General features: G+C 40.9%; 2 protein-coding genes and 2 pseudogenes across 2 annotated transcripts; 1 reads left to right on the top strand and 3 right to left on the bottom strand.

Moving 5' to 3' along the window:
- Window positions 1-325: 325 nt before the first annotated feature.
- On the top strand, window positions 326-6,813 carry LOC116725806 (gastrula zinc finger protein XlCGF8.2DB-like). Its single transcript, XM_032572189.1, has 2 exons — window positions 326-585; window positions 4,773-6,813. Exons 1-2 carry the CDS (start codon window positions 414-416, stop codon window positions 5,537-5,539), a joined length of 939 nt encoding a protein of 312 aa, XP_032428080.1. The 5' UTR covers window positions 326-413; the 3' UTR covers window positions 5,540-6,813.
- Window positions 6,814-8,452: 1,639 nt separating this feature from the next.
- Window positions 8,453-10,791, bottom strand: LOC116725785 (interferon-induced protein with tetratricopeptide repeats 2-like; annotated as a pseudogene).
- A 1,688-nt stretch (window positions 10,792-12,479) lies between these two features.
- LOC116725782 (interferon-induced protein with tetratricopeptide repeats 1-like) lies at window positions 12,480-14,926 on the bottom strand. Its single transcript, XM_032572158.1, is given in 2 exon segments — window positions 12,480-14,353; window positions 14,874-14,926. Coding segments are annotated over 2 exon segments (1,365 nt in total). The 3' UTR covers window positions 12,480-13,041.
- Window positions 14,927-17,818: 2,892 nt separating this feature from the next.
- On the bottom strand, window positions 17,819-21,682 carry LOC116725783 (interferon-induced protein with tetratricopeptide repeats 1-like; annotated as a pseudogene).
- Window positions 21,683-21,747: the final 65 nt, after the last annotated feature.

The following is a 21,747-nucleotide window of genomic DNA, read 5'->3' as shown; positions in this document are numbered from 1 at the left end:
GAGTTTGATGGTTCTATTTTAACAATGAGTTAAAAGTGAAATAACTTTAAATACTTTGCTATGGTACTGTATATAATTTTGTATCTAACATTAAAAAATTATAACTTATGATGTGATGAGATAAAAATATGACAAAAGATAGTTTAGGTTTTATAGAAATAACTTTAAACCAGGTTTAGCTCTTTGAGTTTGATTCTGGATTTCAGAAAATCTTTAACAAAATATTTCTGTATTTATTTCTGTTTTCTTTTGACGTTCACATGTTTGAGCTTCACTTCCGTCCAGCAGGTGGCAGCAGCAGGCTGCATTTTACCGCCGTTAAAACAGGAAGCAGTTGAGTAGGTAGCTTCCGGTTAGCTCAGTTAGCTCGTGTGTCGCTGTGTCCAGGAGTTTTCTGGTTCTGTTCAGCAACAATGTGTTCCGTTGAGCCTCTGAGAGAGTTTATCAGAGAGAGACTAACTGCTGCTGCTGAAGAAATCTTCACCCAGCTGGAAAAAACCATCGTCCAGTACGAGGAGGAGATCGACCGGCAGCGGAGACTGCTGGACCTCACCTGGAGACCCCGGGTCAGCTTACAGCGAGCAGGTTCGGAGCCGAGCGGTACCGGTGTTATAGATTAACTGGTGGCTAAATTAACTGGTTGAAACCTTTGCGCACCGCAGATGTTTCTAAATTGTAGGTGGCTGTGTTGATGCCTGCTGAAAAATGCTACTTGTGTGACAAAACCGTTAGCAAAACTTTACTATAAATCCTATTTGAAGCAAATATGTTTAAGTGTTAAATGTGAAAATTATATTTCAAAACAAGTTTCTACAGAGCAGCGTTCAGTTCGCATTGGAGCAAAACCAGATCAATCCCATTCACATTCAGGTTGACCAGAATAAATTAATTTCATCTCATGAACAGCCGCAATGTAAACCAAGTGGAAAGTTTCTGCTTTTTGTAACCAGCTCTGATCAGAAAAACATTTAAATTGATTCTCAGGTTCCTGTAATGTGATTTATTAACACTTCTAGCCCAGTGAGTGTTTCTGGCTCAGAGCCTGAAATGCAGCCTCTCTGTTTCTGAACTTTTTCTGTTTTTAGCAACACTACCCACAGGAAGTGTCGCTAAACAATGAGTTTGGTGTCATCATATTTAATAAAGTTTAAATTAGGTGGAGTTTTCAACTCCACCTAAAAGATGAAAACTTTCTGTAGTGAGGCTTCGACTACAGCACATAAGCTTCAGTTTATGAATTTTAAATGTTAAAAAGAACCTTTTCTGAAATGAACAAGCTTGGCAATAATGTGTGATTACAAGTGATGTGTACTTGGTGAGCAGGAGCTCATGTAAAAAGTCATTTACATACCATTTACATAGCACATACCTGATGGTGTTGCTTGTGGTGTTTATGTGTCCAAATAGAGAGAAATATAAAGTAATAAGTTATACTGCAATAAAATCTCATCTAAATGATATAAAGTTAACAGCCAATGTTGTGGTTGGTGGTAATATCTAAATGGACAAACCAAAATTATAATAACAAACTGTTCCAACATTATACTGTCAGATACCAACAGATTATGATCCATATCTACAGTATTTATCTGCGTTCTCTACTGGGAACCAGTTTGCAGGCTGGAGACCAGGAGAAATAAACTTAAAAATAAAACGAGCCTCATTAAAATTAACTAGTGACAGTCAGACGGGTCCTCAACGCAGATGTTTGTAAAAAATTAGGTGGCTGTGTCGATTCCTGATCAAAACGTGACAAATGTAAATAAACGGATTATAAAATGTCTCTTTCTCTATGATCTCTTCAAAACAATAATAATTCTTTGTAAGTGAAGGAATATTGAAGAATATATTGAAATATCACCAAAATATACCAGACTTCAGGAGGAGACTGAGCTAAACTGTAAGAATTTGTACCCAGCATTTAGAGAACTGACAATTATTTTACATTTTCTTGGTCTTATATTGACTGACATGCTCTGCAAACATGTCAATAAATGTAAACAGTTCTGATATCATGCAAACTAATTCTTTGCTCATTTAATAGAAGCCACATTATTTTGTTTGCACCTTAACTGGGCTGCAGACGCAAAGCTGTGTAATTTAGTAATTTCACAAAATCCTTACAGTTAAAAGTTTGCCTGGCAAACCTGCTAAACGATGTTACCTCCAAAACGTTGGCAGCAAGTGAATATTATTTTTAGACAGTAAAATAAACTGGTCCAAAACTTAAATTAGACCACAGTGTTAACTGAACTGGTACCAGCGGTCCCTGAGCTCCGACAGCGATGTTTTATCCACTAAACTATGTCAGCCGATGGAAGTCCAATAATCTCACCTGTTATTGATTCTGATTCGTGCTTTAAGAAGCAAACCTGGATTAACTGGTGACACTTTCAGAATCTCAGTTTGAATGAAGATTTTAACCCATTTCTGATGTAAAAGTATAAAAGACAATAGTTTTTTCAGCGTTGTCTCTTATAGTTGAGTATTAGGGTCACCTTGATGAAAAGAATAAAGATGTTTAGTTAAATTACGCCCTGCGACAGACTGGCGACCTGTCCAGGGTGACCCCACCTCTCGCCCGGAACGTAGCTGGAGAGTCACCGGAACCTCCCGACCCATTAGGGACAAAGGTGAACAGAAAATGGATGGATGGATGGATGGATGGATGGATGGATGGATGGATGGATGGATGGTTAAATTACAAGAAAAAATATCAACAACAAAGAAGAAATGACACTGCCACATAGATCTGCCATGTCTTCTGTAAGTGAACTAGAAAATAAACTATAACATGTTACAAAAACAGTGTTTAAAAAGATTTCGCTATAGTTTCTGTGGATATCTAATTGAAATATCATACAATATGAGGGAGATGTGGAAAACAACATAGCCAGTCAATCAATCAATCAATCAATCAAATTTTATTTGTATAGCACATTTCAGCAGCAGGGATTTCAAAGTGCTTTACATCGTTACAAACACAGAAACACAAAGCAACATAGAATCAATAATCAAAACACGACATTAAGTCAAGTTCCATCAATAAATTTGTAATTGATTACGTTTCAAATAAACAGGTGGGTTTTTAGTTGAGTTTCATCCATAAAGGTTTACCTGTTACACTCCTACTGTGTTATATGGAACAACATTCCTGCTGCTATTTTTATTCCCGCTCACACAGTTTAAAACGATGTAAACAGCATTTTAATGGGCTTCTGGCACCAGGCTCCTCTTCACAGAATTTCGCTCTGGGACGCCGCCGTCCCTCATGGATTTTTGTGCAATTCTATGGTACCTGTTAGTGTCTAGAATTTACAGGGTTTCCGTTACAGTGACCCTCACTCACTCGCCGTTTTTCTCCCTGCACGGCCCTCCGTACACCTCTCACGGGATTTCGAGCAGTCAATCTTTTTAAACATTTTATTTTTAATCCCACGGCTCTTCAACATTTATGTCGGCTTTCAGAGATTAATCTTTGCTTTCAGATCTGTTTATGGCATCTTTCGATCTTCCTTTGACGAGTTTCAACCTCTGAAGCAATCACAGAAATCAGGACAAGTTCTGTGTAATTTACCTGTTTTGGTGATTTTGCAGATTAATAAAAAAAAAAATGCAACATACCGTGTTAGACCAATAAAAGTCTTTCTAATTAGTTATTCCCAAGATCTTAATGGTTGTCTTACAGAATCGGATTGTATTTTTGCAAAGATTTGTAGTTCTTTAAGCTTATCACATTGTTTATTTCCTGGTTCAGGTAAAGGGGTCCTAAAAAGCCACGCCCACAGAAACATCTGCGTCTCCCAGTTAATCTAGAACACTGGTCGGGTTCTGCTGGGGGAACGGAGCAGGGACAGTTTGCAGCTCAGGGTCTTTATTCCTGGAGTTTATGAGTAAAACGGATAATAAACCAGTCAGGAAAACATTCCCGCCTTATGGAAGCTTCTGTCAGAAACAAAAGCGTCTTGATAAAATCATTAAACTGATTCTGGTTCTAAAGCTCCGAGTTTAGAGAATAAAACTATTAAAACCTAAAATATGTAATATTACTGAGGAATATCTCAGAGCCTGGGATCCACTCAGCAACCTGGAACTGGTAGAAAATAAATCAGGATTTATCATTTAAAGACATGATGGTCTGTCTGCTTCTCCCTCCTTCTCTTCCTGAATGTTTTTCTCCTTACAGCAGGTTCCAGATGAGTTTTCTGCAGTGGCAAAAATCCCCCAAACAAATAAGTTATTGAAGATATTAAGTGTTAAAATTTGAATTAAATTGGAAACGAGTTTTGTAATTTAAAAACGCGCATCAACCTGTCCTGAAGTTTTTGGTTAGCAAAATATTTTAGATTCCTGAAATAACAGGAGACAGAATTTAATTCTAATTAAATTGGAAATAATTACCAAGTTAAAGTATCGATATTAAGTGGGATGTGGAGTAATTAAGGACAGGTTATTAAAAATGGCCAGTACTGTTACATGTTAACACACCACAGGGTCCAGTGTATGAAGACTAAAGTGTTCAGGTCTGCTAATTATTTGGACAAAGCCAGTTTAGTCTAAGCTAACAATAAAAGCTCTTTTTAGCTTTCATTCACTTTAACAGCAGGTTTCCATGTGGGATCGTTTGGTCATGTGATGCTGAAGCACAATGTTAGCTAGAAAATGCATCTAATATTAGTTAAAAGCAGTTATCTACAGCTTGCATGAATATTAGCTCTCAGCTTTCTGCAGGGATCCTTTCAATCACATTAATGAGGATTTTGTTTGTCCAGAACTCTCAGGTCAGGAGAAGGACGTCCAAACGGGTCAGCAGGATTCTGACAAACAGACTGACTTCAGTTTGGACCAAGAGAAACCAGAACAATGGCAGATGACCACGGAAAGAGAGGAATCAGACCCACCACAGATGACGCTTATTCTGGAGGAACCAGAACTTCTGCAGTTAAAGGAGGAAGACGGTGAAATCTGGATCAGTCAGGTTGAAGAGCAGCTTGTTCTGAATCAGCAGACTGATTCCCTCATGCAGGACGGAGACCAGCGCTCGTCTCAGAGCTATCATGTAGCTGAGAACCTGAACCAGAACCAGAGCGAGGATGGAGACTCAGGACCAAGCAGAGCTGAAGGGTTGAAACAGAGTAACAGAGGTAGAGCTAAAGGAAAGAGGCACAAAGTTGGGAATCGAGCTTTTTGCCAAATTTGTGGTAAAAGTTTCAACCAGTTTTATTTATATAATCACATCAGAACTCACACAGGTGAGAAACGTTTCTCCTGTAAGATCTGTGGGAAGGGTTTCATTCAAAGCTACCAGTACACTGTTCACATGAGAACTCACACCGGGGAGAGGCCTTTCTCGTGTCACATCTGTGGGAAACGTTTTGTTCAGAAGAATAACGTAGTAACTCACATGAAGGTTCACGTAGGTGAGAAAGGCTTTGCGTGTGAAGTCTGTGGTGTGTGTTTCTCTCTCAGCGCTGATCTGACTCGCCACATGGCCGCTCACTCAGAGGAGAAACCTTTCACGTTTCAGCCGCCGGAATGAAGCTTCAGCCACTTCTAATTAGATCCGATGACTTTTAAATGCTTGCAGTCAAAATGAAGAAAGTTTCCTATTACGAGAGTAAAACTCCTGTGTTGAACATTAACATATTTTTATTTCAGGGCAACAAAATGAATGTTTGTCTGGGACCCTTCACAGTAGAATGAAAGTCTTTAGAGAAAACACAAATAAATGAAAAGACAAACTACATGAAATTAATATGAATTTAATGCATCAAGTCAAAAGATGTCATTTGAAACTAAAGATTAAAGTTTAATTTGTGTTTGTGCAGAGGAACGGCCTGGTCATGTGATGCAGTGAAGGATTGTGGGTCGTTAACAGGAACATGCAGACATGGACTTTAAGCAGCTTCACTGTTTGGGGAAAAAAGCTTTTTGAAACAGTTTTTTCTTTATAATTGTGTAAGTTTATGGTCCAGAGTCTCATTTCTGGATTTAAAATCTTATTTTACCAAATGAGAATGATGGCATTCCACTTAATTCGCTACTAAAACATTTTTCATAAAGTTTTGTTCAGTGAATTAATTTGTTTTCCATTGAAATTATGATGTGATGATCGGAGTATTTTAATATGTAAATAATATCAGCAGACATCATTTCTCAGCTTCAGTCTGAACTCTAAAAATAATCATTTCAGTCATGAATCTCTGACTGCATGCAGAATAACAGATTATTCCTGTTATGGCCGTAATCTGTAGCGTTTTATTCTGAAGGTTTGTTCATCTGTTTTTTTTTTTTTTACAAAGTTTTGCTACTTTGTTATAGTTTAGTTTTAGAACAAGTTACTGAAGTTTCTCATGTATCTTTTTGTCATTATTTTGAGCACATGTGTATTTGTGTTGCATTCAACAGGCTTACTGTACTATAAAAATCTGAACTCTTTCTGTTTTGGTTGATTTAACTGCAGTTTAATTCCTGGTTACTCAGGTTTACGAAGTTAACTCATGTAACCAACTGCTAGATTGAATTAAAAATACAGAATAAAGTAGTAAAGACAAGTAATGCTCAGTGTATTAAAAGAAATTAAAGAAGGTAACTTAAGTTTCAAGTTCAACTCAAAAGCTGGTTTGAGCTCAACTGTTTCATCAACCTAGAATTTTGTCCTTGTATTTATCCTGAGTTTCATAAAATGCACCTAAAGTTTGTCATTTTTAAACGTATTTAAAATGTTTCCTGGATCAAACAGCTGGTTTGGTTGGATTTCTCTGTGTGATGATCTCAGTCAAACTGTTGATGATTAAAGATAACATGAAGCACTGTTGTGATTTAAACTCGACGGACCCAAAACGTGTGAGCACACGAACAGGAAATCAGCCAACACAGAACAATCAGAGTTTACTTATTTTATTCTTTTTAGCGCTAAAAAGAAAGAGACGCTTACCCTTACAGGCTTATGTGGATGTCAAGTGTAAAGGCCCGAATCTATACAGCATCTGCTCAAACACGGAAGCTTATATCCTAAAGTCCGCCTCCTGGTCTGCTGGTGTGTTACGTCACTGCCTAGTGGTCAGACGATGAGCTAAAGTTAAGTTTCGTTTCTACAGAAAGTGTCCGTATGAAACAAAAGGCTTTTGTGCAGAATCTTTGTGTCCGTAGATGAGTGTGCGTGCATGTATGGTGCGTGTCTGGAGTAAACGTCTCAACAGCACCAAAGCCATTTCTGACACTGAACTTTGACCTTTTGTTCAAACAGCTAAGACAAAATGTTTTTGATTCCAGATAAAATTGTTTTGTCTCTTTTAAGGATAAAATTTTAATCTGAATGAAAGAACATTTTTTAATCAACACAGAAAGCTTTAGTAAATGTCCTTTCTAACTTATTGACTGACGTCTTTTCATAGTCAGAGCTCCGTTTGTTTTTGACTATTAATTATTGATTGAACCAGCAGCTGTTCATGTGACTCCTCATCAAATATTCATATTAAAGCAAGAAGGCGCCAACAGAGCGTCTGAAATGTGGATCTGCTGTTCATGAGAATCAGGACAATGAAACTGAGTGAAAACGTCTTTTCTGTGTGTCGTTATCATCTGTGCTTTGGTCATTCAGGCTCTTCCAATGGTCTCTCAATTACCCAGTAGTGTGTGTGTGTGTGTGTGTGTGTGTGTGTCACCATGTGATGCAGTGATGACCAGACTGCTGCAGATAAACACCAGTACATCAGTTTCCTGCGGTCTCTCCTCATAAGCAGGAAGAACGCTGCCCTCTGCTGTTAGTTTAATGGGTTGATGGTTAATGGGTTTTTTCTCATCATGAGCTAAAAGTAAAATAATTTCAAATATTTTTTTCTAGCACAAAAAGCATCTAATTTAGCATATAACATGAGAAACTAGAAATTATGATTTGTGTAAGGAGATAAATTGTAGTTTGTTTTAAGAAAACATATTTAGTTCTATATAAATATTTTGTTTATATATGGTTGTGGAAAAAATCAATTAGCAAGCACTGCTGGGAGAAATCACTGAATCCGGTTTATTCAGTGATATATTCATATATCATATATTGTGAACAAGACAGAGCAGTGAAACTGTTTTAGTGAAAACTCTGCAGGCAGAGAGTTTTCCTCCAGGATCAGGATCCAAACCCAGAAACTGTTTGGTTCTCATGCAGCTGCAGGAAAAACAACTTCCAGCCTTTTGTGTGACCAGAACCGCTTCATTTGGTGAGAGTCCACAAGCATTTAGAACAGAGACAATTTGACCAGCAGGTATTATTATATACATAAAAAATACCTATATTAATAATAATTAATAATACCTGTTCAATAAAAATAGTCATATTTTTTTCTGATGCGCCATCAAACATCAGTCCAGGTCATCTCAGCAGTGGCCTCTAGGTGGAGCTGTGTATTTATTTTTTAAATTTAAAATTCAAGAAAGTAATGAAAGAACAAGAAGGTGAAACTCCAACTTTTATTTAGCAAAAAATCAAGTTACAGAAGAAGACCCATTCATAGATATGAAAACAACTTACTTATCTAAATTATTCCGCTTATATTTGATGCTAATGTGAAATAGTTTAAGAATGTGTTCTGATCACATTCAGTGGTTCTGGGTTGCAGGTTGAATTCCCAGTCTGGCCAGAAGCTCCTTGATGCGTTTGCACAGATCAGCGTCTCCGTTTCTTCTGGAAGTTTCTCTTGTTAAGGTCTTCTTCAGTTCTGTGATGCTGGAATGTCGATGTTTTGACTCTTCTTGGATCTCTGCTGCCCTCATGTGGTACTCAGTTGACTCGCAGCTGTTATTTTTCATAAAGAATAAATGTTTGGCGTAGACGTTGTAAAGCATCTGTTTTCTTGCTGGATCCAGATCTTGTCTTTGTTCCAGCAGCTCTTTGTAAATCTGCTCAGCTTTCTTTGTGTCTAGCTTTGCATGTATGGACGCCAAAGTGATTTTATCTTCAAGTTTGGGTTGAGGATCATTATGAATCACTTCCTCCCAGAGTCTGATTGCTCCGTTGATCTCGTTGCTGTCAGTTCTGTAGTCCTTAGAAAGGATCTTCTTTGTGAGACTCTCTGCATCAGATCTTTGCTGTTGGGTTTGATTCAGAGCTTCATCTGGAGATTCTTCAGCGTCGTCTTCCAGTTTAAACCTTTTGTTCAGACGCAGCAATGGGCTGATTCCGCTGTAGCTGTTGACAGGTTTCTCTTTCAGCTTTCCAGCCAAAACTCGAGCTTCACCATGGACGATTTTCTCCGTTTGCAGCTCTGGCCTCCAGATAAAGAGCAGCAATGCATAAGTCATCTGGGTCCTGTTCGTCGGCAGATCTCAGCATCTCCAGCCGGTCAGCGTTCAGCTTCTGTAAGTTGTCTGTGAGGAACTCTGTTGATAGTATGGCGTAGCTGCTCCGCCACTCCACGGTGTCCGGCTGCATCTTGATGGCTCTCTGGAAGAGCTCTGCAGCCTCCAGCTTCTTCTCTTTATCAAACTTCATCAGGGTCCAGGCCTTCTCAGCTAAGACCTCTGGGTGGCGCTCTAACTCAGGTGGAGCTGGGTATTTCCTCATCAGACCGTCGACCTTTGACAGGTAGTCTTCACTCTTCTCATCTTCTCCCAGGTGATGGTGCAGCCAGGCCAGATTCCCAAAGTTCACCATCAACCAGGGACCTTCATCAGCGTTTTTCTGCCTCTGGAAGGTCTCAGCGGCCCGGTTGAAGAGGTTCAGGGCGTCTTCAGAGGAGCCCAGCTGGTACTGGATGAAGCCCAGCAGGTTGTAGACGTGACCCAGCCAGAAGTTCCCCTCCTCCGTGCTGATGTCTCCCAGCGCGTCCCGGAGGTAGGTCTGTTTGGACCTGGAGGGTTGGAGCTCCCAGGTGAAGTGGCTCTGCAGCGCGTTCAGCCTGGACTCTGAAGTCTCTGTAGAGCTGCTGGCAAATCATGAAGACAAAGTTAATCTGTTCAGAGAGAATAAAATAATGATTGCAGGGAAACATGAAGAAGTAAAGTAAATGACTTGCACTGTTTAGGCGCTTCATCAAGTCCAGAGGACTCCAACGCTTCACACTACAGTCATCATTCACACTCAGACACTGATGGTGGTGAGCTACATGGTAGCTACAGCTACCCTGACCTGACCGAAGAACTGTGACCTCCACCTGCAGGCAAGGCGAGTGAAGCGTCTTCACATGGACACTAGGACAGAGGCAGACAGATGGCGGTTTCAAACCCACAACCCACCGGTTACAGGACAAACTACTGTTCCATTGTTGGAAAGGACAGAAATGGTTCAGGATCATCAAGTGATGAAAATAAAAAGGATAACTTGGAACTGTTGAACAACTTGAGAAGAGTATCATCTCTGTTAGCTTTAGCCTGACCTTTGACCTGCTGTACCTAAACTCACTCAATTTTCTCTAAGAATGAGATAAATCCAGGACCACAAGAAAACAAGTACAGAGGTGAGAAAGGTCAAGTGAACCCAGTGAGAGATTCATATTTTAGAAAAATCTCAGATATTTCCCATCACTCACCTCATGATCCAGCTGTTTCAAATCACTTTGAAAATGTCTTGATTTTGAAGCTTTCCAGCGTTTCTGTCAGAGGTAATCCTGAAACGTCTCAACCTGAGCTCAGAGACACGTAAACATGTTTGACTGCAGGACGTCAGTCTGAAGGAATGAGGCTCCGCAGGAGAAAACACCAATTTAACCAGTCAGGGAGAGGCTGGAGTTTACTTTCTGTTTGCTTTGTCAGAAATAGAAACTTAACCAGAACAACTGAATGGAAACTTTAACTCCAGGCTCTTATTTTCTAGTTCTCAGTGGTTAAATTACAAACTCATGTTTTACAGTTTCTCCTCTTCAGCTGCTCTAGCAGAGAATAGAAACTTGGCTCCAATAATAAAGTGGACGATGACTCGGCTTTACGGCCCTGTGGAGGGATCATGAATGATGATGTTCTGCAGGTGTTAGAGATTTTTTGGTATTATCATTTTATTCTTACTTTAGTTCACATTCAGCCTATAGATCATTGTGATTTTCTGTTTAAAGTGTTCTCTTCCTTATGTGTGTATGGAGGTCACTACTGTCTGTTCAACTTTACGAGAAATAGATAACACTGAGTTTCTCAGACCTTAAATCCTTTTGCAAGAACACCTCCTAATTTAGTAACTACCTGTGAACAGTCGTATTTTGTTTTATTGACAGTATTGACCGAGATTTGAACCGGGCTCAGACCTTTGATCAGATATCACATCTGGAACTGGGTTGTTAGATGTTTGGGTTAGAAGCTTTACGACCTCTGTTGTTTTTCCTGACTGCCCCCTTGCCTGTTCTTCTTTGACAATAAAAACAGGAGCTCATGTGAGAGCAGATCAGAACGCTCTGTGAATTGTTCGGAGGAAAAGTTGGCAGAGCCTTCTCCTTTTGCAAAAGCTCAACGTAAAATTCATATACGTTGTCTGTGGTTCTTTCTTTTATTTAGGTTCGAAAGGAAAATACCTATCAGCAGGGTTTGGCTCCGGGGGATTTTTTTAGATATTTGGGGTTCTGGGTGACGGTTGGTAAACTGGCACCGCCTTCTGTCTACCGACTGGGACAGAACCAGTTAAAGCCTCTGCAGTGGAGAAGCGACTTTGTGAACAAAGATCGATGCGTGTTGTTATAGATGAATTTAAAGGTGCCTAACTCATGGAATATATCAATAAAGAAATGATGCAAATTTCCTCTGTTCATAGCCAAAACAGATAGAGATTTAATGAACATTTGCGGAACCAAAGCTTCACATTTACATCGTTACAGGAATCCAAAATCTCTTGACTTCTGCTTCTGAAATGAGTTTTTTATAGAGTCCCAGCTCTACTGGTGTGTATTGGGAGGCTTCCACCAATGGCGTTACTGTCCTTCATTTGAGCAGTAATTTTGGCTCCATTTTTCTCTGGATGTGTATTTGGAAGTTCTGAGAATTAGGAGTCGACCTCCCAGGATCAAATCTGCTCCATCAGAAGAACTATTAGTGAAGTTGTTTGTTCCTTATCTGTCCAAACAAAGATTCTTTCCCAAGTCTTGGGCTCTGGCCCGGTTCCTTTGCAGGCGAGCAGGGGAAAGGTCGGGTGCCAGAACTTTCTTTCACAACAGCTTAAAACTAACATCTTTCCTCTCTTAAGTGATTGTTATTCCACATTTCTCCAAATCTGAATTCCTTCTTTCCTGTCAGATTGACCCAGTCCTTCGCGCTCGCTCAGGTGTTTGGGTTTGCGCTTCACTCTGTCTGCAGTAAATGAGTCGCACCACCAGCCAATCATAGGCAGGTCTGGTTCATCCACTAAACAAAACTACAGAATGAAGGAAAACATCATTTGATACAATAAACACTTGAATTTTATACCCTAGGAATATTTAATTAAACATACACATTTTTGTCATTAATCATTATAAGTAATTTATTTAATTTTTAAATGTGAAGCAAAATAGCAACAATTACTTTAAAAGATATCTTGTCACCCTAACAGCCTCTGGGAAAAAAAAGTCAGTATTTTGATAACTTTTAATCCCTTTACAGCAAATTAAACCTAGTTTGTCATAATCCCATAGTGGAGTTGGTTCAAATATGATGCTTGCATAATGTCAAAATAAGAGCTGTGATACAAAATGTCTGACTTTCTGCTGGAGAGTTTTATGAGGAATGATTTAGATATTGTGTTTTATTCAAAATGTGTTGCAGACACAGGAGGTGTAAAACAAACATTTCTGATCCACACATGCTGCCTATTTGAAGATAATAAATTCACCCAAAGTTCTGCGAATTCAAAGCAGTTAAAACCACACTTCCTCATTACTGTTCTTACAGCAGAAAAAGGACATTAGAGCTTATGGAGCAAACTGATTTAATGTTTACATCATTAATTTGGTGTGTTGATGTGAAACTTCTCGTCATGTTCAGTGTAAGACAGATAGTAAGATTCATCCTGATTCATTGTTCATTCTCAAAGCTGAACATCCAATGATGGAAAAACTCCTCAACCTGTGGATAATTCAGGGTCTCTGATCTTCAGTTGGGCTGATTCCTCAGGCTGGTCTCAACCTCCCTGATCCTCCTGTACAGCTCAGGGTTTGTGCTTCTCTTCACAGTCGTCTTCAGCTGCCTGAGGCTCTTCTTTCGATACTTGGATGTTTCCTGGATCTCTGCTGCCTTCATGTGGTACTCGATGGACCTGCCACTATCGTGTCCGCTGAAGTATAAATGCTTTGCGTAGCGACAGTAAAGCATCTGTAATCCTGCTGGATCCAGATCTTCTCTTTCTTCCAGCAGCTTTTTGTAAATCTTGTCAGCTTTGTCTTTTGTCTTTTGTTGCTTTGCATGTAAATCTGCTAGAGTAATTTTGTCTTTAAGGCCAGATTCAGGATGAGCAGCAATCATTTCATCCCACAGACAGATTGCTTCATCCATCCTGCTGCCATCTGGGTTACTTTGTTTACCAAAGATCTGCTTTCTGTAGCATTTTGCAGAAGACTTTTTGGTATATCGTGAGTCTGGATGTCTCCTCAGAGCCTCTTTGGCTATTTCAACAGCTTCATCTTTAGAGATGTGCTTTCTGTAAAGACGCAGCAATGGACCAAATCCACAGTAGCCGTTCATCGGTCTCTCCAGTATCCTCTCAGCTAACTCTTTTGCTTCATCATGGATTTGTTCTTGTTTTGCAGCGCGTGCCTCCAGATAAAGAGCAGCAACATATAAGTTACCTGGATCTTGTTCTTTAGCTGATCTCAGTCTCTCAAAGACTTCAGGCTCTAAGATGGTCTGGCGTTTTGTGAGGAACTCTGTTGATAGTATGGCGTAGCTGCTCTGCCACTCCACGGTGTCCGGCTGCATCTTGATGGCTCTCTGGAAGAGCTCTGCAGCCTCCAGCTTCTTCTCTTTATCAAACTTCATCAGGGTCCAGGCCTTCTCAGCTAAGACCTCTGGGTGGCGCTCTAACTCAGGTGGAGCTGGGTATTTCCTCATCAGACCGTCGACCTTTGACAGGTAGTCTTCACTCTTCTCATCTTCTCCCAGGTGATGGTGCAGCCAGGCCAGATTCCCAAAGTTCACCATCAACCAGGGACCTTCATCAGCGTTTTTCTGCCTCTGGAAGGTCTCAGCGGCCCGGTTGAAGAGGTTCAGGGCGTCTTCAGAGGAGCCCAGCTGGTACTGGATGAAGCCCAGCAGGTTGTAGACGTGACCCAGCCAGAAGTTTCCCTCATCTGTACCGATGTCCTCCAGTCGGTTCCTCAGGTAGGTCAGTTTGGACCTGGAGGGTTGGAGCCCCCAGGTGAAGTGGCTCTGCAGAGCCTCCAGTTTGTCCTCCAGACTCTGAGCAGAACTGATGGGACATTAAAACAGAAATTAGCCGACAGCAGCAGAACAGCCACATGGTGAGAGTAACACAGAAAGGAAGCTGCAAAGACATTAAAGTGTTTTATGTTTCTGGATCCTCCTGGCCTTCATCAATGCCATGAAGCAAAACTACGTCTCTGTTCACAACCAGGTGGGAAACAATCAGAGACAATCTGGACATTTATGTTTTATTCAGACTCGATCCTTTTGAAGTCTTCTGACTAAAAGCTGGAATAAACATTTGGGTTTGGATATTTATTAGTTACAATATTTATTAGTTATGATATTTATTAGCTTAGATATTTATTAGCTTAGATATTAACAGCGGTCGTCTCATCATCAGAACTGAGAGCAGATTGATGTTTTTAAAGGAAACGGTTCTGGTTCTGGTTCTGGTCAGGATGGGAGGTAAATGTTCAGCCCTCTGTTGTTCCTCTATAAACTGATTGTTATTCAGCCTGAATAATTAGAAATGATCAGAAAGAAGCAGCAGCTGGTTGTCTCACCTCATCCTGCGGCTGGTCGGCGTCTCGGTGGATCAACCTCCTCAGGTTCTCATTTATCCTCGTCCTGAAGGCGTGGCCGCCGGCCGGCCGGCGGCGTTAAGATGTTTGATTCATATCCAGCTCAACGTTTCTAGTTTTCCCCGTAAACAGAAACTCGGCAGCACGTTGGTTCCTCCACAGTTTATTCCCACCATAAACAGCCAGAATTATGGGAGGAGGTTCTTTTATTTAACATTCTGATCAGATATGATCTGTTTGTTTTCAGTTCAGGAAAATTAAGGATATAACTTGGGATTAAATGCTACCATAAAATTGCTCCAATTCTTAAAATGAAGCAGCTTGTGTTTCTGCACTGGAGACTTTAAATCTAATTATCAGGAGTTATATTGTTATATTTTACTAAAAAAGTTGAATTTTCCATGAGAAACCTGTCAGTTTATTATTTGAACGTCTCTGTTTCCCTTCGATCATCTAAATCTTGATGTTCAAAAGTCCAGATCTGATTTCTAGATAAGTTCAGCAGCCAAAAACAACCGACGATCAAATCGGTTTTATTACATTTTTTTTTTTTTACAGCTGTTGAGTAAAAATGCAGCTTTATGCCAATAAGAAGATCAGCTGTAAACTCGGTTCTGATCCAGGTTAGGTTCGCTCAGGTCCTTATAGTTCTGGTTCTGGTTCTGTTGGAGGTTTGCTCCTGTTTACGGGGAGTTTTCCTCTCCACTGTAGCCATGTGCATGCTCAGCATGAGCGATTGTGACAAGATAAGATAAGATTTATTTGTCATTGTCATCAACAGATTACAGATTGAGATTTGCTCGACTCGAGTTAAGATGCAGGTTATGTGTATATACATAATATACAAAGATAAAGAAATAAATAGTACAAAATGAGAAATAAATAGACATCAGAAGATGGTTGCAGCGCCTGGAGGTGTCGCAACAGAATTTACATTTTTAACAAAGTGGTGTCAAGAGCAGAAGTTCTTATGCCTTTGAATTTAGTGCCATGATTGCCATCGGGTAAAAACTGTTTTTTAGGCGATTTGTCCTGGTTTTTATTGCTCTGTATCTCTTGCCTGATGGCAGCAGCTGGAAGAGACCATGGCCAGGGTGTGAAGAGTCATTTAAAATGTCCAAAACTTTCTTGTGGAGCCTGGAAGTGTAAATCTGTTCCATAGTGGGGAGGGGGCAGCCTATGGTTCTCTCTGCTGCCCTAACAACCCTCTGGAGCGCCTTCTTGTCCGAAAGCCAGCAGCATAATGCCAGCGGCTGTTTGCTGTCACTGAATGTTTTAAAATAAATGAAATTTAACCTGAACTCGACGCAGTTTTGATAATTAGAACCAAATTAAATATGAATTTGGACTAAAATAACTTCTTTTGGTAAAGTGCCTTCAAATGAAATGTGAACTGATGGTATATAAATCAACTGAATTTAGTTTTTATCAGCAATTGAGTGAAATCAGCACAAACTGTTGGACTTTTCAAATATAGCAATAACATTTATGTCAGTAGTAAGTTATCTAAGTCTGCTTTTGATATAAATTTAAAGTAAAATTAAAAATGATCAATGTCAACTGAATATAAGAAAAAAATGGACACAACTCTTAAATTTACCTTTCACTGACGTTAGAGATGAGGCCTGGATTGACTAACTGGGAGGACTGGGAATATTCCCAGTGGGCTGAAAGAACTGGCTTATTTTATTTTATTTTTTTATATTATTTCATTTTATTTTATTTCATTTCATTTCATATTTAATTTTATTTTGTTTTATTATATTTTATTTAATTTCATTTTATTTTATATTATTTCATTTCATATTTTATTTTACATTTTATTTCATATTTTATTTCATTTTATTTCGGGTTTGTTTTGCCCTCTGCTGCTCCACACCTTCCTCCGTTATCAGCTCTGGTTCTGTGTGTTTGCAGACGTTTTCTGCCTTTTGCACGTCGGCGATGTGTAAAGTAGAAATATCTTCATCATCCTCGTCCTCAGTAAAGCCGGTTCTCGTTTCTCCGGCCCAGCTGACCTCTCAGAGCGTCCGCTGCTCCACAGACCGCTCACTCATCTTGATTTTAATGGCGGTCGGCAGATTAAGTTCATCTTGGCCACTGGACCAGAAGGACCGGAATTTAAAAAGACTAAATTTAACTAAATAATCCAGTTCAGAAGTGAAATAATCTCGGTGAATGTTCCGTCTGATTTCTCCTCCCAGAGTCCAGATAATGTGAATTCCTGATGTTTTTCCTTTCCAGTGATGGGAATGATGATCCCTGTTTGTATTTGTCACAGAGAAGCAGTACATGCTGCATGTTCCTGTTGGACATTTGCCTTTTTTAAACAGGTTGTAGTTTAAAATGTCTTCCTGTTTCCTGAAATCCCGGTACTCTTCATCCGTTATTGGTGATAAAAACTTTACATTTTAACTTCTGTCCTGATTTCTGTGGGTCCAGAAGCTAAACACATCGCTCTTTCTCAGCCAATGACCTTATAAAAAGGTTCACTTCCTAAACCCTGTGGCCGGTTTGGACCCAAACAGTGGATTCTGTTACATTCGCTGCTTTGTGTCTAACAGCGAAGCAAAACTTAAACTGTTTATTCTAAACTAATTCATCTCTGTCCAGGCACAACGTTTTTCTTTGGTCGTTTTGAGGAAGATCTCCATTACAATGAGCTGAGGTCAGATCGGAGCAGGAACCGGTCGGCGCTGGGAGGAAACCAGCTGCTGCTGTAGCTCAGCCAGTGGGTCGGCTCAGCTGAGGGGCCGGGTTGGTGAAGCTGCGCTTCTGTTCTCTCTGAACGGAGCCGGTCCTCCTCCCTCAGACTGAACACACACACATGTGTGTGTGGCCCAACAGTCTGGATATTTAGCGAGTCAGAACACTGCAGAACCACCTTCGGTTTTATCTTTACAGGTAAAAAAATAAAAGAAACGTCATTTCCTCAAAATCAAGGCTTTATTCTACAGATTTTCAAAACAGGTAAAACAATGTGATAAAACATTATTCATCATTTTATTGGATTTTATAGAGATAAAAACCATTTGAAGTGACTCTGTTCATGTCTGGAACATCGTACAGATTTTATATGATCTTCAGCTTCAGGTCTTTAATATTCACTGATTCTGAGCTCCAGGCTGAATTCTCAGTTTGGTCAGAAGACGTTTTATTTCTTCAATCAGTTCAGGGTTTCTGTTTTTACTGATGGTCTTCTTCAGCTCTCTAATGCTGTTCTGTCGATACTTAGATTCTACTGGGATCTCTGCTGCCCTCATGTGATAAACAGTTGACTTGTGGCTCTCATTTCTAAAGATGTATAAATGTTTTGCGTAGCAGCTGTCAAGCATCTGTTTTCCCTCTGGATCCAGATCTTCCCTCTGCAGCAGCTCATCGTATATCTGGACAGCTATCTTTGCATATAAGTCTGCTAGAGTTATTTGTTGTTTAAGAGAAGAGTCATCATAAGCTGCAATCATTCCCTCCCACAGGCTGATGGCTCGGTTCACCATGCTGCGGGAAGGTTTGGGGTCCTGGCGGTCCGGATTAAGGATCCTCTTCATGTAGCAGATAGCAGTCAATCTTTAGAAGTATCGTGAGTCTGGATGTCTCTTCAGGGCCTCTTCAGCTAATTGAACAGCTTCATCTTTAGAGATTTTGTTTCTGTACAGACGCAGCAATGGGCTGATTCCACTGTACATGCTTGGAGGCCTTTCTAGAACCTTTCTAGCTAACTCTCTTGCTTCATCATGGATTTGTTCTTGTTTTGCAGCGCGTGCCTCCAGATAAAGAGCAGCAACATATAAGTTACCTGGATCTTGTTCTTTAGCTGATCTCAGTCTCTCAAAGACTTCAGGCTCTAAGATGGTCTGGCGTTTTGTGAGGAACTCTGTTGATAGTATGGCGTAGCTGCTCCTGCCACTCCACAGGTGTCCGGCTGCATCTCGATGGCTCTCTGGAAGAGCTCTGCAGCCTCCAGCTTCTTCTCTTTATCAAATGTCATCAGGGTCCAGGCCTTCTCAGCTAAGACCTCTGGGTAGAGATCTCCCTTCTTCTTCTTCATCAGACCGTCGACCTTTGACAGGTAGTCTTCACTCTTCTCATCTTCTCCCAGGTGATGGTGCAGCCAGGCCAGATTCCCAAAGTTCACCATCAACCAGGGACCTTCATCAGCGTTTTTCTGCCTCTGGAAGGTCTCAGCGGCCCGGTTGAAGAGGTTCAGGGCGTCTTCAGAGGAGCCCAGCTGGTACTGGATGAAGCCCAGCAGGTTGTAGACGTGACCCAGCCAGAAGTTTCCCTCATCTGTACCGATGTCCTCCAGTCGGTTCCTCAGGTAGGTCAGTTTGGACCTGGAGGGTTGGAGCCCCCAGGTGAAGTGGCTCTGCAGAGCCTCCAGTTTGTCCTCCAGACTCTGAGCAGAACTGATGGGACATTAAAACAGAAATTAGCCGACAGCAGCAGAACAGCCACATGCAACCTGAACCTCCAGCCGGAGACACGATGAGATGCTTTGTGTTGATAATGACAGGTCATTGTGGGAAACACCTGGTTTACAACCTACCAGATAGAAAGCTGTGATGTATTTCCAAACTTCAGTTTGACTCAACCTGTTAAAAATAAGCTGGAGAATAACTTCATTGGCGAGTTTTCTCTTTACATGATTCACAGGAACAGCATTCAAATATGTGATTAGCTGAATTACGACTAAATAATTTAGAACAGTCCAGAAGCATGTAGCATTAGCCTAGCATTTCAGCATAAATTAGTGAAGCAAAGAAGTAGCGATGTCGACGTTTGTGGGGCTTTTTGTGAATCCGTCTTAAAAACTGGGAATCCGGAGCTTTAAATTTCACCTAAGGATGTTTTCAGGTGACACTTTCAGCTGCCCCTACAAAAATGTTGGCATTCGTGCCTCACTGTCTGACAGCAGTGCTCCTTCGTACATCCCAAGTGACTCGGATATCAGATGTCTAGTCTGCAGCCAGGAGCCACATTCAAAGGAGGCCCTACAGAAAGAGGCGATTGGGAAATAAAAAAGGCAGTTTGAAGTGAGGAGACATCTATGACTCACTTGAAAGAAATATTTGTAAAGCACCCACCCACCAATTAACAGTAGTGCGTAAGGTGTCTGTGCTGGAGTTGTGAATGACACATTATGAGCATAACTGGAGTAACTGGAGTAGAGCCTTTTTATCCCGCTGTTGCCGGGGTGATTTTAGGTAACGTTCAACGAGACCAAGAGTAACTTAGGTGTGTATTACACTGTTGGCACATCAGATTTCAGGGGGTTCCGATTTAACACGTAGAGATCAAACTCTGGACCCGATCATCAGTCAGGTTGTAAATAGTTCAGCGTTCTGTAGGCTGGTTAAAGTCTGTAGCTGATGTCTCTGTCTGATCAATTCTGTTATCTTTATGGACACAATGACCCACCTAGTTATCTAGACGTTTTCACAAAATGTTCTGTTAATGAAATCACAGCTTCACGTTTTATCAGCTGCACTCTGCCCTGTCCTGTGACCTCTGTGACCTCAGCAGCTCGTCCTGACATTGAATCCAGTTAAAGAGTCTGGCAGGAAGAAATCTCGGTGGAGATCTGCTCCACCAGTAAACCTCAACTCCAAGTTCACCGAAATCTACAAAGAGAGACGAAGCTATCATCCAACATGAACAGTCAAAAATCAACCAACTCAAACATTATTAATCCATTCGGCTCCTCCTGCTGTCTGGACCCACAGCTTCCCTCAGGAAGTCCAGCCTGTCGTTGATCTGAATCATCAGGTTCTGCAAACCCAGCAGATATCAAACCTCTGATACACAGAACCATCTGGACCGATTACAGGCCCGTCTCCAACCTGCCTTTCATCAGCGTTGCTGGAAAACCTGTTCAACAGCCGCTTTCAGTCTGGTTTCCATGGTTACCCCAGCACTGAAACCGGCCTAGTCAAAGAGTTCAATGACTTCCATGTAAACACAGAGCTGGTTCTGGTTCTGATCATGTCACTGAACCGACTGGAGAACTGGGTCGGACTCTCCAGTCCAGAACTCTACTGGTTCCAGTCTGGACCGGTTCCGGTTCTGGACTGGTTCCAGTCTGGTTCCAGAACTGGGGTTTCTCTGTTTCAACAGGAAACTTCTGATCCAGAGGTCAGAGGTCACTGGGGTTCCTCTGGTTCTAGATCTTTATTCTCCCACCGGCTCAGGTTGCAGCAGGAAGCAGACTGGTTACCATGACGACGCGGATGACAGCAGCTCTACCTGTAAAGTTGATGCGAGGCGTTTCTGATGGTGTTCAGAGCCAGTGGTGAATTTCTGCTGTAATCTGCTGTTATTCTGACATCAATAACTGCATGAAGCAAAACTACGTCTCTGTTCACAACCAGGTGGGAAACAATCAGAGACAATCTGGACATTTATGTTTTATTCAGACTCGATCCTTTTGAAGTCTTCTGACTAAAAGCTGGAATAAACATTTGGGTTTGGATATTTATTAGTTACAATATTTATTAGTTATGATATTTATTAGCTTAGATATTTATTAGCTTAGATATTAACAGCGGTCGTCTCATCATCAGAACTGAGAGCAGATTGATGTTTTTAAAGGAAACGGTTCTGGTTCTGGTTCTGGTCAGGATGGGAGGTAAATGTTCAGCCCTCTGTTGTTCCTCTATAAACTGATTGTTATTCAGCCTGAATAATTAGAAATGATCAGAAAGAAGCAGCAGCTGGTTGTCTCACCTCATCCTGCGGCTGGTCGGCGTCTCGGTGGATCAACCTCCTCAGGTTCTCATTTATCCTCGTCCTGAAGGCGTGGCGGCCGGCCGGCCGGCCGGCGGCGTTAAGACGTTTGATTCATATCCAGCTCAACGTT

This window comes from Xiphophorus hellerii, chromosome 9 (assembly GCF_003331165.1).
Source record: "Xiphophorus hellerii strain 12219 chromosome 9, Xiphophorus_hellerii-4.1, whole genome shotgun sequence".
NCBI lineage: Eukaryota > Metazoa > Chordata > Actinopteri > Cyprinodontiformes > Poeciliidae > Xiphophorus > Xiphophorus hellerii.
This window is presented reverse-complemented; position numbering and strand designations above follow the sequence as displayed.